At 41.1% G+C, this 18,455-nt stretch overlaps 1 protein-coding gene across 1 annotated transcript in view; it reads left to right on the top strand.

The window, feature by feature from the left end:
• hsd11b2 (hydroxysteroid (11-beta) dehydrogenase 2) overlaps window positions 1-5,604 on the top strand; it is an 18,463-nt gene extending 12,859 nt beyond the window's left edge. The window contains exons 3-5 of the mRNA XM_076286969.1: window positions 1,390-1,575; window positions 3,269-3,406; window positions 4,316-5,604. Of these exons, the coding sequence (XP_076143084.1) occupies window positions 1,390-1,575; window positions 3,269-3,406; window positions 4,316-4,746 (755 nt within the window). The 3' untranslated portion in view covers window positions 4,747-5,604. The remainder of the gene's footprint in view (window positions 1-1,389; window positions 1,576-3,268; window positions 3,407-4,315) is intronic.
• The last annotated feature ends 12,851 nt before the right edge of the window (window positions 5,605-18,455 follow it).

Here is an 18,455-nt window from a genome sequence, read left to right as displayed (position 1 = left end):
ATTTGGTCACAGGCAGCTCACGTGTACTTTATCTATCTCTTTTTCCTTCTTCTGTTTCGTTGTCCTTTCTTCCTCTCTCGCCTCTCTGGTCCTTGATCTCCTCACAGCCATGCATATCTCTGTGGGTCTCCAGATGTCTATAAACAGTCTGGTCATGGAGAAACATGCTGGATGGATTACTACGTTTGTGCAAGTGTGTGTGTGCCTGTGAGTGTGAGTGAGTGTGTGTGTGTGTGTGTGTGTGTGTGTGTGTGTGTGTGTGTGTGTGTGTGTGTGTGTGTGTGTGTGTGTGTGTGTGTGTGTGTGTGTGTGTGTGTGAGTGTGTGTGCTTGCACACTAAAATTAATAAAATGATTTGCTTCTTTCTGTTGAAGCGTGTATGTTGTGCAATGCCGTCATGGCTCTGACAGCTGAAAGTTGCAGCTTGCTGAACATCTGCAGTTGTAAGGCGGAATGCACTCAAATGTTCAAAACGGACACCCAGATTTCCAAAATCCGACCTTAGGAACAATTGGTGGACTTCTCTCTGATCTCACAAATGGACTCAGCATTGTAGGCACTGTGTACTGAGGTGGCAACTCCACAAAGGCCTCCCCACATGCTATGAGGGGGGAGATGGCTCATGCATTGTGTGATATCCTTTGACATACTGCTGCCTGACCCTGTGCGTTCTAGTTCATCATATGGCTTATCATAAAATCTAAAGCCTCTATAGAGTTAGCCCGGTTACTATAGAGTATCTTTTTCTTTTTCATTTGGTAGATATATGGTTCTTATGCATGAGATAGATAGATAGATAGATAGATAGATAGATAGATAGATAGATAGATAAGGATCGGAACTTAAATAGAGTGTGTTGTATACGCTTTGAGACCATTTAGCAATTTTTGTTGCCTCATCAAATAAGTCAAATGCCCACTCAAAGATCACACCCTGGCAACACTTATTACTCAACATTCAGTTTAACTGCTCTTTGATCACCATTTATTGTATTAATAAACTATTCAATCATTAACCATACACGTAACTTGCTATTATGTATTGTAATTAGCCTATATAATGCTTGATAAATTTGTAGGTCATTCAACAGTTAAGCCTGCCTGTCTTTTCAAGTGGTGAGCCTGGAACCCTGGTGAACTGACATGATCGTATTTGAATGCCACATCCATTCCATATAAGCCGCATGCACTTTTTACTTATATTCAGCCTGACCCTGTGACATTGACTCTCCAATACTGGTGTGAAAAAGAGTGCCCCTCTGTGGTCAGGAATATGAACATGCTTCTTAATTAATGTGAAGGTATGATGTTAGGTAAATAGAATTAGTCGGGGTTATGGACGTTCCAAACGTTAATTTATTTGTCTTTGTCTTTATGTGTTTCACCTCAGGTCTGTGGGCTTTGGTGAACAATGCCGGATTATGTGTCAACTTTGGGGATGCCGAGCTCTCTCTCATCTCCAACTACAGGGGCTGCATGGAGGTGAACTTTTTTGGGACGCTGAGTATCACCAAGGCCTTCCTCCCACTGCTGCGGCAAGCCAAGGGCAGGATCGTGACCATCTCCAGCCCTTCAGGTACTACACACACACACACACACACCCCACACACACACCCATACATACACACACACTCACACCCACACATACACACACACCCACACACACACCAACACACACACACACACCCACACACATACACACACCCACACACACACACATACACACACACACACACACCCACACCAACACACATACACACACCCACACACCCACACACACACACACATACACACACCCACACACCCACACACACACACACACACACACACACACACACACACACACACACACACACACACACCCACACACACACACACACACACACACACACACAGAAAACTAAAACTACAAACTTTTTTTAGTGTTATCACACCCATTTATTTTTTGGGTTGCCTTCCATTGCTTTTTATTCCTCCTTCAAGGGTAAATGTATCTTCTGTCTTGAGCAACACATGAAACACAACACTCCCACGTGTAGCAATCATTTCCTCTCGTTAGAGGCAATATACCATCAAAATTAAAGATTAACTATATACAGAGGAAAATACCTCACCTACATAATTAATGCTTACTGCAAACATAACTCCAGTCTGTCAGTCTGTGGATGTTTATACAACAACCATCATCTTCTCTGGCATCTGGCTGATTTTTTTTTTTTTCTATAAAGACAAATACGAACAGTCAAAGAGACACAATTAGTGGGAAGGTGGCTTATCTTCCAGGTGGTACTTGATTTGTTTTAATTCTCTTTTTTGAAATCATGTTGTTCCCCCCAGAGCTTTAAATTCTGTCAGCGCCTCAGCGTGAATAGTATTCATAAGAGCTTTTCTGCGTCGCCCCGAGCGAAACCGCAGGTTTATAAACAGTCACAATCTGCAATTAACCCAAGCAGTTTCGGTAGCTTCCTCTCTGGCGTACAAAAAACCAGGAGGCTTGCCTTGGCACTGCTCTTACCTCACCACCTTCATCTACTCGCACTGTCACTTTACTGCCAAGGCAGAGCAAAGCCCTCTCCATAACAAGGGGGCCCTATTATGCCTGTTGGAACTTTTCCCTATACACAGCTGCCCAGCCATTGCCAGTTCTTTACAGTGGCATGGAGATTCCTGCACTTGTTGCATATTTCTTTTTTTTTTTCCGTGAAGCTCGGTTTTTTATGGGCACCGTGGCAGTCGGTTCAAAATGTTCCGCTAGCTTTCCCAGTGAAGCGTTAAGGAACGCGTTGAGGCATATGTGCAATAGAGCAGTTCCATTCTTCACAAGACACAGAAGGGTAGTGCTTGTGAATGAGAGGTTTGCAGCAAACTATGCCCTACACACTTACTGCTCATTCAAGTTCCTTGCACCACAGTGCCTAAATTACCAACCACCAGGGCATAATCTGGCAAATCAGGGCAAAACATGGTCATTAAAAGCAAATTTATTGATGTTTGCATGAGCTTGTTGCTGTGATATGCTTGAGTTGGGAAACCTCAACTCTAAACAGCCAATGGCATGGCCATTCAAGCAGAACCAGCAGACGTTTGACTGCACCGCCAGCATTTGCATTTTAGGGTCTACTTGCACAATTGCAAAATGTTGTTGCGATGTTTAATGATGAGCTAATCGTACAACTCATCTACTTTTTATTACCTTTAATACACCCCATAAAGAGCCCATTATCAGGCGTGGTTGAGATGCCTTACTAAGCGTTCTTTTTGTCCTACAGGAGATCTGCCCTTCCCGTGCTTAGCAGCCTACGGAGCCTCCAAGGCAGCACTGAACCTCTTTATCAATACACTGAGGCACGAGCTGGAGCCTTGGGGTGTGAAGGTGACCACCATCCAACCGGGAGCCTTCCGCACAGGTGAGCAACTGACTATACCTGAGAGAGCAGTGATGAATGAGGAAGGGAGGGGAGGGGGGTTGGGAATACAGGTTCATAGACTCATAAAGCAGCATAGAAGTCTCTTTTGTAATCATATTACAGTAGTTTGGAGGAGTATGGGGATAGCATGGTCTTCATTGCTATCATGGCATGGTGGTTCAGTATTTTCCAAAACATGACAGGTCCACACATTGTAGTTCACATTCCAACATCCTTCAAAGACCATTTCCTTTGAGAGCCATTGCAGAAGTTCCGTCCAGTGAAAAAATCTTCTGGAGGTAAAAGTGAAAGCCATGTGGTTCTTGCGTAAGCTGTACATGCCCTAGTAAAGAGTTGCTGCTGCACAGCACATGAGTTCCACAGCCACCACTGCAGTCCTGTTTGAGTTTCATGCAATGAGGTTGCAAGGACAGACGGATCATCATACACATGCAAAAGGAACAATGAGTCCTCACACGTACTTCGAGGAAAAGATAATAGTCTACAGCATTTAGCCGACTTGTTTACATCCTGGACGGATGAAATCGTCTTTCTCTTAAGTAGTTTTCACCCTTATGAGCATATTATTTTAGAGTGCGCCGGAGCCAAGAATTCCTCGGGGGGATTATGGTATAAATGTCTGGATCAAGTGTGCCCAGATCTGTGTTTACTTTCCTGTGCTCTCCTTCCAATCTGTCAGCCCCGCTTACTCCTTTTGTTGGTGCGTGCTGCCTGACGTCATCCTTTGAGGCCTGAATAGCGCCTAAAAGTTGGAAACTGACACTTTTTGGAGGGACAATGTGTATAAATATGTGCAAGGGACGTGAGGTATCATGGAATTTCTGCACCCAACAGTTCTGACACTTAACCACTTGCGTGTGTGTGTGTGTATGTGTGTGTGCTTTTCAGGACTAAGCAGTAACATGGAGCACTGGGAGAAGCAGCACAAGGTCCTGCTCGAAAACATCTCGCCCAGTCTTCTGGAGGAGTACGGCGAGGAGTACATACAGGAGACGCGAGAGCTGTTCGCCAGCCATGCGGCGACGGCTCCTACAGACGTGAGTCACGTTATCAACACCATCGTGGAGGCCCTGGTCTCCCCACAGCCCCAGGTGCGCTACTTTGCCGGTCCTGGGGTAGGGCTCATGTATTTCATCCATTCGTACCTCCCTACCACCCTCAGCGACAAATTCCTCCAGAAACTCTTTATCAAGAAGCAGATCCAGCCACGATCGCTGAGGAAGCAGAACAATCTGGGCAAAATCCACAGTCACAATAACAACAACAACAACAACATCAGCAGTTTAAACAACAACAATATTATCACGTCGGAAAAGTAATTATGTAGTCTGTTGTAACGTTATAAGACCACTAATGTAATACACTCCTAGTTGTTTTTTTTTAGCATTTTTGTTTATATTGAGCATTTGTATCCTTTCTGCTGTTATTTTATAAAAGATGTTATTTTGTCACCTTGGAAGGGATCATTGAATTGCACCAAAAAAGTATACGTCACAGCTGCAATTTATATAAAGATCAGCACTATATAACATTTATCATATGTACCACCAAAGGTGGTGTAATCTACTGAAGGACTCAAAATGAAATATTTTTATCGCTGGTATTATTTTGTCCCATGCTCACACTGTTAGTGTAAGTGAATACAAATGTTTCAACCAACCAACACAATGTGTAGACATAAAGAGAGATCGGATATGGACTCGATGTGCCTTGGCAGCATTGGCTTTGCTTTTGTAAAGTATGTTCATAGAGACCCCAACAGGCAACTGATTGGGTGCTAATATTCCTGTCTGCCTTGTCATAGTTGCCATAAAGTATGTGTTTCAGCATCCATTGTGTAAGAACTGCATACACTGTGTTGGATCTGCTGATCAATCAGATATAAGAGCTCTATTTTATGAGACCAAGAGATGTGCTTTAGATTCAAGGACCTAATACTAAATGTTGGATTTGATGTTTAATTGATATTTTATGTTGCTGTTTTTTATGTACATGTTTGTTTTCCATACTACTACATTATTCTTTAAATTTGAATATGTATGCCAGTTCTCTTTATCAATCACTTAAACTGTGAACTTTGTAAAAAAATGCCAAAAAATCTGCAAAAAAATATATATGTAAATTGTTCACCCTGTTCATTCTTAGATGATATTAAAGTTGAATTTTTTACAAAATGATTATGTGCATGAGAGATTTGTGTTAATATTTCATAGTCCGTATTTCATCTAAACAATAGAGCAGTAAGCCCAAGTTAGACTTGCATCAGGGCCAACTGACCTTTCATGATTCACATTCTCATACTCAGTCAACCACTCATAATGTCTTAATTAGTATTTGGCAGAAGTGATGCTAATTTCAACTTTGATTTTTTTGGTTTGTTTGTTCAATTAAGTCCAAAGCTTTTTCAACCTATCTTATCAACAATATAGAACCGCACTAAGGCAATATCGCTTCCAATGTATAATCTGCACAAAATCACTGTGATTAGCTTCCTTGGCTGTATATGACTGTAGATTCCTGTAGATTCCTATGAGCCACACTCCCAACATTCCAGCACCCCTTGACTGGAGTTCTGAAAACCCTTTTCCTAGAACTGACGGTGGATTTTGTGGAATTGAGTGAGGTGAAAACATTTTGAGCATACAGACCATGTTTTCTGATTGCCCCCAACTGAAATGCGGGCCAAGGATGTAGATGCGGCTCTGCCAATTATTTGATTACCAGCCATGCTAAACTCGTTAATTGCGTTTATTGTTTTTGGAGAGATGCCAGTGTCCAGTTGCTTTGATAGCAGCCTTTGTTTTTAGTTGAACAGAAATACATGTTATAATGCAATCTTGCTGTTGGAGTTATGTAAATGTCCTTGAATAGAAAAGCAGTGCTAAGCTGTGGGTGTATATAAGCAGTAAGACAAAAGAGAACAATGATATATGAAAATGGTGCACCATTTAGCATATTAAATACTACTAGTTTACTGACAATTGTATGTTAAATATTTATACATTTTGTGTGTAAAATACACAACAATGCACGTAACAAAAAAAATGTATGTCCAATTTCTTATTGTTACAGAGTTACTCATTTCCAGAGTAATTCACATTCTCACAATCTATGGCTAGTGAACATCTCCATAAGAATCTGTAGAGGTGCTCTAGAATGTAGTCTAATTGCTAAGCTTATTATATTACCGGTACTATGACAACTGGTACAACGATGATGAGGATAACGATGATGACACTTACTGTAGACTGACTCAATCGTATATATATCTATGGACTTAATGATGTTAATACTATAACAAATTTCACACTTTTCTGAACTCACTTTATTGAACAGACATTTCTGAACTCTTTCATTCTTTAATTTCTCTTTCACCATTATGTGCAAAGCATAAATGTAATGATTACAGGTTCTAGCTCTTTCATTTATTTCATAATTTGTAATTGCACGTTGTCATCCTCTGATTTGTCTCTTAACACAAAGTGTTACTGCCAACACAGCAGCACAGTATATTCACAGTATATTCAAATGACATGCCTAGCAGTGCTGTGAAAATCACAGGAATTTGCAGACAATTTACCTGTCAGGCATAGTGTCTTAGCAACCAACAGAGCATGAAAAGACAAAGGGGTCTTTGTTTTTTGTTCTGACTTCAGTTTTGTGTGTGTATGACAAAATAGGCTTTTGGCGATTGATGTCATGATTTGGGAATTTTTCCTGTCTCAAAATGGAATTTAAGTGTGATTTTCCAAAGTACAACTTTAAAAGATTATTATGACTTGAATTTCCAAGGAATAATAAACCGTTCACAAAAATATTATGCCTACCATAGTTCACAGTGCATTAATTTGCAGATTCCTTTTGGTTTGGGCTATGCATGAATCAGGCAATGAACAGACCTGCTACGCGTCATTTTTCAACCCAAACCCATGAGCGCACATGCCTGTCTGCAGCTCTGGCATCTGATGAAGATACCAAATGCGCTCTGCTTGCCTTATTATGGAGCCCACTGTCACTCGCTTATGGCAGGATCAATGTCCCACTTCCCTCCTGATGATTCACAGCATGGAGAGACAGAGAGAGAGAGAGAGAGAGACAGAGAGAGAGAGAGAGAGAGAGAAGGAGAAGGAGAGTGGGGGATGAAAAAGGAGCTGAGCCTGGAGAGGGCCGAAGTGTGGGGCGCGTGGACAGATCCAGTGGCCTGACAGATCTAGCGGGGTCACATGTTACGGCGGCCCTTGGTCGGTTATCTGTGCAACACCTGGAAGAGGGTGGAAAACACGCTAGGTCTGATTTGCAGTTGATGTGGGTGCATGACTGTTTCAAGGAATGAAAACATAAGGTGACAAGGTAAGAGACGCCTCTGCACTGAAATGTGTGTGTGTGTGTGTGTGTGTGTGTATGAGAGACAAAGAGTGTATGGTGTGTGTGTGTAGGGAGGGGGTGAGAGATTTCGTAATTTCTCTTGGGAGGGGGCGGATGGGGATAGGGAACTTGACTAGGTCTGGCTAGCCCTTTCATTTCCTTTCCCAAAAGTCGTTGTAGTTGTGGGGCTTTTGAGAAGGGTTCAAGGTCAAAGGGGCAAGACGACTTGTTGATTTAGCTGGCCCTCAAACCAACAGATTGGATAAAGTGTTTTTACTGAGACTGACACTTTCCAAGAATAGTCATTTTGATCCATCTGTCCACCAGCAGTGTTGAGTACAACACAGAGTATTGAGCATGGCCAGATCAGAGGAGTGTGGATTAATGATAGCAGTGATCCGCTGTGGTAAATGTTTAGCCAACCACTGCCAAACTGACAATTAAATAAGTATTTGGGGTATAGGGCAGGCGATTGCCTCATGGAAACAATAAAAAAAAAAAAGCTCAGAGATAACGTAAACAACCGCAAATGTTAGGATCCCAGACCACCTCAAAGCGTAGGTCAAATGGCCTGAGTGGAGAATCTTCCTGGCCTAGTTCTACATCTGGGGCACTTGAGTTGGTCTCTGTCTCCTTAGGGCACATCCGCAGTATGTTACCCTGAGAATGACAAAGCTGATGAGGAAATGGAAACAACGTACGTCGGAGCAGAGATAGAACAGGAAGAGAGCTTGGAGCACACAAGGGACTCATGAACTTTTTTTTTTTTTGGGCCATTCAAGACACTGCTCCCACAAGGCTTTGTTAATTTTTGCAAAGTGAGATGATCGCAAAACCCGTGGCTAACTCTGTGGCATTTCAGCTAATCTAAGCTCATGACATATAAGACACAGGAGGTCTCAGAGTTTAGAGAAGAAGAAAAAAAAGTTACTCAAGCATCTGTCATGTTCACTTACGTGGGACAAATCCAAGACCTCAAGTAAGGAATTCCTGGAAGCGTTGAGCACTTCTAAGTATCCTGCTGAAGAGTAAACCTTCTTTTATCAGAGGGATATGAAGATATTTTGGAAAGTAGACACCCGCAGAATATCTTCACATGCTTCCAATAATGTGACATCCAAATCACACACTAAAATGTATGTGTTGGATTACATACTATTTATTGATGGCTCATTATGTGGATTTGTGTGTTCTGAGTGGATTAACATGGCAACCTCCCATTTGATTCACCCAAAGGTCATAATTTTTCCCTTTCTTTCTCCTGCATGGTATTATAGAGACTTAAGTCCCCCCAGGGCTCTTAAATTAATTCCCTCGGGAGATAGGCCAAGTCTGATGGTTACAAGACACCCCCCCCCCCCCCCAACCGAACACCAGTTTTTTGGGCCTTGGTCGTTGTGTATGTGACTGTGTGTGTTGCTCTTCTGGGCCACTATGACAGGACTCAAAGGGTTCAGGTCCAGTGCTGTGGGAGCCACAATGGAGCCACTCTCCAGTCCACGACTGTAGGGTGCCTGTCACGGGTCCAAAAATCACACGCCACAAGGGAGAGACATAAAGCAGAGATCGGAGCGAGAAAGGACACATGCGGTTCGAGGCATAATTGCTGATCAGTGACCTGTGGGAAAGTGTTAAATAACATTAATTTCATCCACTGTAAAACAATAATGGACCCCATTCTGGAGGTGTGGAAACAAAGCATTTGGTCATACAATACAGAAAGGGCCCTGAATACTGATTGACTATTTAGTTCTACTGACCTGTTTAGATGACGTAGTATGCCGTCAACATTACGTAATGTTAGGTGACGTATAAGCACCCAAGCAGTGAAGATTGAATCAATCATCACAGTCTTTGAACAGAAACAAAATGCATTCATTGCAGTATCTTGTGAATCGCATAACATATGCAATGAATGTGAAATTATGCATGCATGTCTTGTACCACATTTGCTCACATTTCATAAAGTCCAGAATCCAAATTGAATGCCATCAGCCAAACAGATTTAATGAGTCAATATTTACCATTAGGAACAGACAATTCTCATGAAGTTAGGTAGGCTGGGGACCTTTTGTCTTTTGCCAGTTAAAAAAAAAATCAAGCCCATTAAATGTTAGGGCCCAAATAAACTTGCTAACTCTTATGATGTAAAAGTTCAAACTTCACTAAACTTTAGACGTGCATGTAACCATAAAGACATTTCTTGGAAGCATGTCAAATTATGTGCAATTTCTGTGGGTGTATTCAAATACACTGTTGTATCTCAAGAGCTGTTAAACCTACAAAGTCCATTCCATGACATTTGTAAAATTCCAATCATCTTTTTTGTGTGGAACATTTGCTGATTTGTTGAAATGTTCTGTTTGGTTTGGCGTACCTTCTACATGCTACTTGGGCCCCCATGAATGCTACATGCTGATATATTTATCACTGATTTTCACAAAACTTGGAAGAACATCCCAGTAAATTTTGCTGTGGTAAAAAAATAAATGTCTAGATGGTGGCAGCGTCATATTTTGTAAAGGCATACGAGACAAATTATTCATATTATATTCAGAACTGTCCACTTGACAGAAACAAAGGCAACCTCAGGATACAGAGGGCAATAAATTATCCAAAAATGTGTATGACTTCTTGGCCATCTGAGAAGACAGCCAAAACATCAGCCACCAGTATTCTTGCTCTGTTTTGTGTTCAAAATTCAGGACTTACATTTTGAGCAGACAAAGATTTGAGTCTTTACCCAGCAGGACAATCTGTTCCAAGTTCCTTCACTGAGCTGTTGTCAGGGAAAGTCTGTAGGAATGGGAGGTCAACTGTTGACAGTTCTCAGCAAATACCACCCAAATCCCAGAGGTCTAATGTGGGTTTTGTAAAAAAACAAGGGCCAGAATTTACCAGCACGTCGTACATACATGTCAATAAACACATCCACATTCTCACTACACTACACAGTGGAAAAAAAGACTTGCATGCATGTGTGACTAGTATTTAGAGCCTATGGAAGTCCATGTGTGCGTGTGCATGTGCATGATCCTACACATATCTATACAGAACATAAATAATAGTGACTTTTCATGTACATAAACAGCTTCAGCTTCAACTTCTGAGCGCTCCCGAAACACCATGGGGTCCTCTGTGTTGTAGGGCAATGCTTAGTTGCTTCAGCTGCATGTTAGTGCTCCCAGGACAGTAACACCTTTGGTGTCCCAAATTCCAGCTTAATGAGTGTTTAATGGAGGCATCTTGAAAGCATCACCCCCCACCACCACCACCACCACACACACACACACACACACTCACCCACGCTCATTCAGCACTGGGAAACTGCAGACTAGCTATGTTTCCCAGTATCAGCAGGAATGACCCAGAGGCATGTTTCTGAGTAAGCTTTGTGTCATTGTCCAACCACTAATTATGGGGATTTGTCGTCTTGGGGGGATTGATGCATAGACACCACACATCATCATGCTGATCTGCAAGAATCCTGAATCCAAATAAGTGTCCATATATTGTACTCCTGAAGCTACTTTGCTCAAAATGCTAATGGTTGGCCCTTCATGACAAAATCCCAATCAGAGCGGCGCATGTAAGGGGTCTGGCCAGTCTCAGGAGCTGGCACACTCTCCTTGGCAATAACGGAAACCATAAGTCAAACTTCTTCCTTCTTTTCTTTCGTGCTCATGCTCTTCAAAGAATCACCATCAAGTCATGCATAACGTTGAGCCATTCAGAGCACAAAAACAGATGTTCCCTCTCATTTTCAATGATGATTAGAAAGAGAATACTCTTCATTTAGCTTTTTAAATATGACCTCAATTAACTTCAGGAATTCATGTGTGTTGTGCTATAAATATAATAGGAAAAAGTGCTCAAGCTTGATATGAGATTCTCTTTAGGGTCCATAAATAGCAGTTGGAAAAAGAAAACATTCCTTTGCCCATATAAAGACAGCTTTGTTTATGTTTTATTTAAGACAACACACACACACACACACACACACACAAACACACACACAATCAACAACTGGAAAACAAAACAGGTGCACTTCAGCACGTCTCCACACCTTCTTGTTGTACACCCTGTGTGACATTTGTCCTTATCATTGAGTTGAGAGAGCAGTCCATCACGTCTCTCCTATAACTATATATAAATATAAATCAGACAACATTCATATCAGTAATGCCCATCCAGACTGAAAGACAGTCTGTTTTCCAAAGGTCCTGCCCCCTTTTACAATTAGTTCAGGCCAGTGCTTGTGTAACCATTTTTTCCCCCCATATCAACAATGTCCATCAGTCTTCAAGCCCTCTGCCCAGGACATTGTTTTTGCCTCGCTCACAATATAAATGAACCCCATAAGTCACCATTATCATTTCCTAAGCCATGCTGATGACATTTTTCATTTGACTAATAGGAAGTCATGTAAGGCAAAATACAAGCGTAATCCAAGAAATGTCTAATCTATTTCTCTCCAGAACTCTACTCCAGTAAGGAGAGGTAAGTTCACCCTATTGTCCTTCTACTTGGCTGCAGAATGGCTGTTGCTGGGACAAATTATTTTCAATACAGTTGGTACCAGATTTTCTGTCCCCCTGTCAACCATAATTTTGGAGGGTTGTCCGTCAACCTCGCTGGACGTGTTCCCAGTAATTAAACAGTTTTTAATGAGCCAAGATCCTTATTTTTTTATTTTATGGAAAGAGTGGGGTCATTCACAGGGTGGAGTCTGAATGGAAAGTTAAAATGTGAACACAGGAGACAAAAAGGAATAGTTTGACACGAGTGCTCGGGAAAGAAAAACATGCCCCCTTTCAACCAAAAAAACAAAACAAATGGTGTCATCTATGACTCACTTGCTCACTGGCATTTCAAGAGTTGTGTATGTGTAAGTTTCAACTCCGTGGGAATAATCCTATTACAAGGTCATTTGTAAGACTGACTTGCAGTCAGACATTGAGATAAATTGTTTCATACTCCCCACCCCAACAGTATTATAATACACAACTACCTCCTGTCCTGGGGCAAAGAAAAACTCCCATGTGTGAACAAGCCTTGAGAAGATCCAGCATACAGACCGACTACCAGTAATTTGTGTATCTGAATGTACAAAATACTATGCCGTAAAAATAGAGTTGACTTCTGATTACTTTTTGATTGGCAGATTGAGAGAGGGTGGAACTCCAATAGCTAGAGCCAACATTTTAAATAGCCTAGAGCATTTAACAGTCCTCAAAATGGGAAATGATTAGAGCCTGCCTGGATGGTGAAAAGATGCAAAACATTTCAAACTTTTTTTTTTTACCAAAAAGTATATTCAGATGAATGCCTTTTGAAGTCACCAGCATTTAATCAGTAACTAAGCCTATACAGTAATTATAAGCCTAATTGAATTTAATTACAATATTTTCAGTGTAACTGTAACAGATTATAAATACATTTTGTAATGTGATCACATATCCCCTTTAAGAAGACACTACTCCTCAACATAGCTTACCAGTTAGTTTTCATATCCCGCCGGCGGGACGGTTACCCCCCTCCCCCCAACATTCTAAATCAATTGTATGCACCATATTGCTATGTAGCATAGTAATGTTATACACCATTTCAAAGCTTTGGCTCCTCGGAATCCAAAAATGACAAAATCATTTTCATGTACAATCTGTATAGTGCTTTGCATTTTCAGATTAATTTTATTATATCTCAATAAAATTTGATCCAAAATGCCAAAATTAAATTTGATCCAAAATTTGGTGCTACCCTGACTTCTGGCTGCAGTGTAGCTGCAGCACCATAAGTAGATGCAACATATTGGGTACTGAAATATTCACAAGAATCCATAGAAATCGAATCTTCATGTTGTATTATCCAATATTAGTTGTACAGATGTATAGTTTATCTTATACACACTCATTGAACCAACAAAGCAAATGCAAAAATAGAGACTTTTTTGTAATTATTCCATATTTTGTGTAGTCAGTCTATATCAGAACACCTGACATACAATCTAAATAGTCCACAAGAAACCTCAAAGTGTTACCTTTCATTTAAGACCAGGATTATGCTTCTACTCAAAGGGGACATGTGCAGTAAGCATTTGAGTGTCAGTATGCATTTTGGATAACAAAAAGTCCTATGGGGAGTTTCCATAGGCATTGTACAAAACGCATGGGCATACCTTGGCAAACTAGATGTACCGCATAGCGGTACAAAATATGACCGCCGCTCAGTCCTGTACATCCGTTCCGCGAAAGTAAATCACACTTCAATTTGTCTCCATATTTTACTCCATCCCCCACTCTTGAAACTTTTGTGTATGCTTGTTTGGCATGCCTGAGTGTGTGTGTGCGGCTGCACAGAAAGTAGCCTACTGGTGCTGAAAAGGTGAATAGATTGTAGAATAGCCAAAGAAGATGTAGCATTGTTATAAAACCTTTAAAATCTCTAAACAATCACAAGTAGGGCAGTTCATCACAGTTCATCCATTGCAACTGGATTGATGAAAGGTCACTTACACCTGTAGGCTACATTGTATTTGGGAAAAGCAAAAGGTATCAGCATAATGTTATTTATTTATTTATTTATTTACAAAAACATCTCTGTCAGTTCCATGCCGTTTTCAACAGCTATCAAAAACAAAGGTCATTTTTGGATGGATGGATTTTTTTGTGAATCTTTGGATAAAATCTTCTTCTAAGATTTTAGTCATCTTTAGTTCATGTAATACTTTATTGTCAATGCACAAATTAAGTAACAGTAGTCTGAAACGTTATTGTTAATGCACAAATTAAGTAACAGTAGTCTGAAACGAAATGCTGTTTTACATCTAGTGGTGAAAATAACTGACATGTCCAAATGGGCCTTGATGAAATGCGTCGCTAGACTGTTCATACACATTTTAACGGGCCAAAGTTGAAGAGCTGTTGTCCGTTATTGTTCGTGCAAATATAGGCTGATTCATGTTCCCTTGCATTGTGTAACTGAGGTCCATGGCTAGTCTGGCTTTCACCAGACCAAGCTCAATCTTTTAAGAAATCAAAAAATAAATAGCGGGCAGATCAGGCTGGGTTCACCAAGCCTAGTCCATAGGCACCCGATATTGTTCACGCTCTGGCTATTCTAAATGCAAAAATGCATCAGGGAGTTATGACAAAACTGTAACTAACAAACTAGATCCTAATAGAAAGCTGTTAGCTTCCCTAAGCTACAGGTAGGCTTATAAGGTAGGCCTATTTACAACATAAATTGTCAAAAGGCTATGCTGGCGACACAAATAAAATCTCCTTTGGAAACCAATGGCTTACGCCTTTACAGTATCAAGCGGACTTAAATTGCCATATCGTGGCGAAAAGTTGTAATAAAATTCACGCAGCTCCATGAGTCAAGGAAAGCGCGAATGAAGTAGCCACTTCTAAATGGGACCCACTAGCCTACACAGTAGCTTAAGGTGTGTTGCTAAAGCAGCCATAATGAAATGAAGGTGTCATTGTTTGGATACTTCACACACACGCGCTTTTTAATTTCACAGACTACAATTACCAAGCTGGAATCAAAGCACATCGATTCCCCTCTCACACCCTGCACGCACTTAAAACAAAATAAACAGGCGTCTCAGTCTCACGCATGTATAGGCAAAACTGTATCAGACCGGTGTAACGTTGGTAAATCTTCCATTGCACAGAATGATTTTTGTAGCACGTGCAACAAATGACAGTCGAAAGATACAATTACAGTGCTGCTATCAATTTGCTTGGTATAACCGCATTTATAGTTTTCTACAAATGCAATCAATCAAATTGGCCTCCATCACTCAACCAACGCTGACGGTAACATTACCTAGGTCCTTATTGATATTATAAGATTAACGTACCTGCAGTAAAAACCAAGCATGTCCGATAAACATCCTCAGATTTATTTCGGCTTCAAGAAGAAATGGGAATTACATTTCATGTGAACATCATCCTATCCTTATTAGACGTTCTCTGCGGTAAACTATAGTCCTTGTAGGAATCGTCCATTGTTATTCCAACCCACGTTTAACTTCCAACAAAATTACGTCTCACTGCAACGATGCGCCATCTAGTGGACAAACGACTACTTATCGCCAATACTGGAAATGCAGCCATGATGATGATGATGAATATTTATTTTGGCTTTCTTTTAATCCTACTGAATTTGTAATTATGTATCGGCCGTTCTAATACCGATAGTATGTGGGTGTCTGTGTGTGTGTGCACCGCCATCTACAGGCCAATGAGTGTACAGTCACTAAATGTACACATAATCTAATTTTTTAAAGACCCCCCCATGGATGAAATTCTACGAAACTTGGCATACCCCCAGAGAATGCCAGGTCAATCATACACATAAAATTTGGTGCAGTTCTGAACATCTTAACTGAAGATAGGGGCGATTAAAGCAGAATAATATTGCATTTTCATTTTTTACCGGGGGGGTGCAAATCACAAATGAGTGATTATGGGCCAGATTGATGTGGGCCCTTGAGACCAACATACCATAAAAGATTATTCATCCTCGGTGCCACGGTTCAGGTAGTTATTTAGGAAAAACTGCTTTTTTTGCGATTCTGGGGGCCCAGCACGGGGGGGAGTGGACCCCGGGGACGAAACGAAATTTTTCCGTAAAAGTTTAGTGGGGCTACATACCCACCAAATTTCATGTGCCCCGGTGGTTCGGTGTCCCGGGTATCGTTGACCAAAAATTCAGGAAGTAGATGACGGGGAAAAAAAAAAAAACGTTGACAATCCCTATATGACCGCTTCGCTAGCGGCGGTCATAATAATGGTCTAAAGCAGCGGTTCCCAAACTTTCCCCCCCGCGTACCACCGCCTACATTCCGACTCGGCTCGCGTACCCCCACCATCCGACACATAAAAACGTAACGCATTCTATAACCCCCCACCCCGCGTTGACAATATTTGTCCTTTTCCCGGTTTTAGGTGCGTGCATTTGGTCAGTTAAAAAGTTATGAAAAGTAGCCTGCATAGTAGCTTAACTACATCCACATACAATATCTTATAATAGGCCTACAACAACACCTGACAATGATGTATTCGTTTGGACAACATTAGGCTATACAGCCTAGAAAGGCTAAACTTAGGCTACCTTTAGTTTGTTAAATGAAAAGCCTAGTTTAATGTTACCTTTCTTGCCCATCTGAAATAACTCCTAGCTTTGCTCCTTCCCTAGGCTACTTTCTGTTTTTGTTGTTTTCAAAAATCTGTTATATCCGCAAAACTTTCCCCCCACGGACCATCAAACGCATTCAAAAGTAACGCATTTTATTAGCTATTCCAGGCGTCATGTTTAATAAGCTGCCCTTTTTTTGATCAACACATACAGAGTTTATAAATGATATCCTTTAATTTCATGTTTCCATATCATTATGACCTGATTTATTCATGAATTAATTACAAAAGATTTAAAATGTTCATTTTATACCTGTCCGCCATAGTCCTTTTCATCTCGCGTACCCCCTTGAAGCAGCTCGCGTACCACCGGGGGTACGCGTACCACAGTTTGGGAATCCCTGGTCTAAAGCACTCATATTTTCATTTTATATTGATCTACTTTTGCACACAGCCTCACAAGACCTGGTGCTAGGGCTCAGTTGTGTTTCTAAGGGATATCAAGTGACCTAAAGGGCTAAAATGTGGTCAGTTCAGAGATGCTTGTAATCCGGCAGAAAGAAAAAACTATATTCTAGCCTCTGTAACTCTGTGTGAGTACAGTACATCAGTTATTTTGACTGTTTCCTACGGAAACTACAGGTTCTCAGCTTTCTATAGAGGTCCAACATTTGATGGTAGGCCCCAAAAGAGGTGGGAACAATGCCCTTGTAAATAGGCACAGTGCAATTTCAGGCAAAAACTTGAAATTTGTATTGAGATCTATGTGGTTTAACATATATTAACCTCAAATGACTTTCCCAACTCCTCATGGTATAAGGCATTCATTAGCCCTGATGCAAAACATTGTGAGCCTGTGGAAAACCTTTTTTGCCATGTGTGTTATGCTGGCAAACTACCGAGAACATAAAAAAATCTATTTATGTAAACATTGCTCTTTACCCTGCGGCGCAGCTCAAAGCACTGGCACATTTCAGCGAGCCAGCTGGCATGGCCTGTTACCTCCCAACCTCCGCTCCCTGAGTCATCTCGCGTCTGAGAACAGAAGACAATCACAACGGCTCAGACTTTGATCGCGCAGGAGACAAAAGCTCTTAAAGTCCCAGCCAAATTTCTGAACATGTCAACAAACCTTTGGATGAGCCAACAGTGCGGAGACCGCGTGGTGACAGAAATGACTAGTAGGATGAAGTAAATGACTGAGGAGACACTCCCCCCTGGTGGAAGCATATAAACGGCAACTTTCAGGTCTACTTGTCCCGAGGAATACCTAGGTGTACAGTAGGTAGAGTATGTATCTAGTCAGAGCAAGTAATTGACTCACACTGAATCTCAAAACCATTCAAGTATGGGCCTTGGCAAGATTCCTGATTGGTTTACACCTTCAGTAGTAGTAGTAGTTTATGGTGTAGTTATTAAGAATGACCAAGTAACTCAACGGCACTTTAAGAGGCAAGTTTTCCATCAATGGCCTGTTTGAAGGTATATAAAAAATGGAATGCCATCGATCCATG

The sequence above is a fragment of the Alosa pseudoharengus genome, unplaced genomic scaffold (genome assembly GCF_046254945.1).
Source record: "Alosa pseudoharengus isolate Yale_2024_CS ecotype anadromous, Long Island Sound unplaced genomic scaffold, YU_APseudo_1.1 YU_APseudo_1.1_scf_16, whole genome shotgun sequence".
Classification (NCBI taxonomy): Eukaryota; Metazoa; Chordata; class Actinopteri; order Clupeiformes; family Clupeidae; genus Alosa; species Alosa pseudoharengus.
This window is presented reverse-complemented; position numbering and strand designations above follow the sequence as displayed.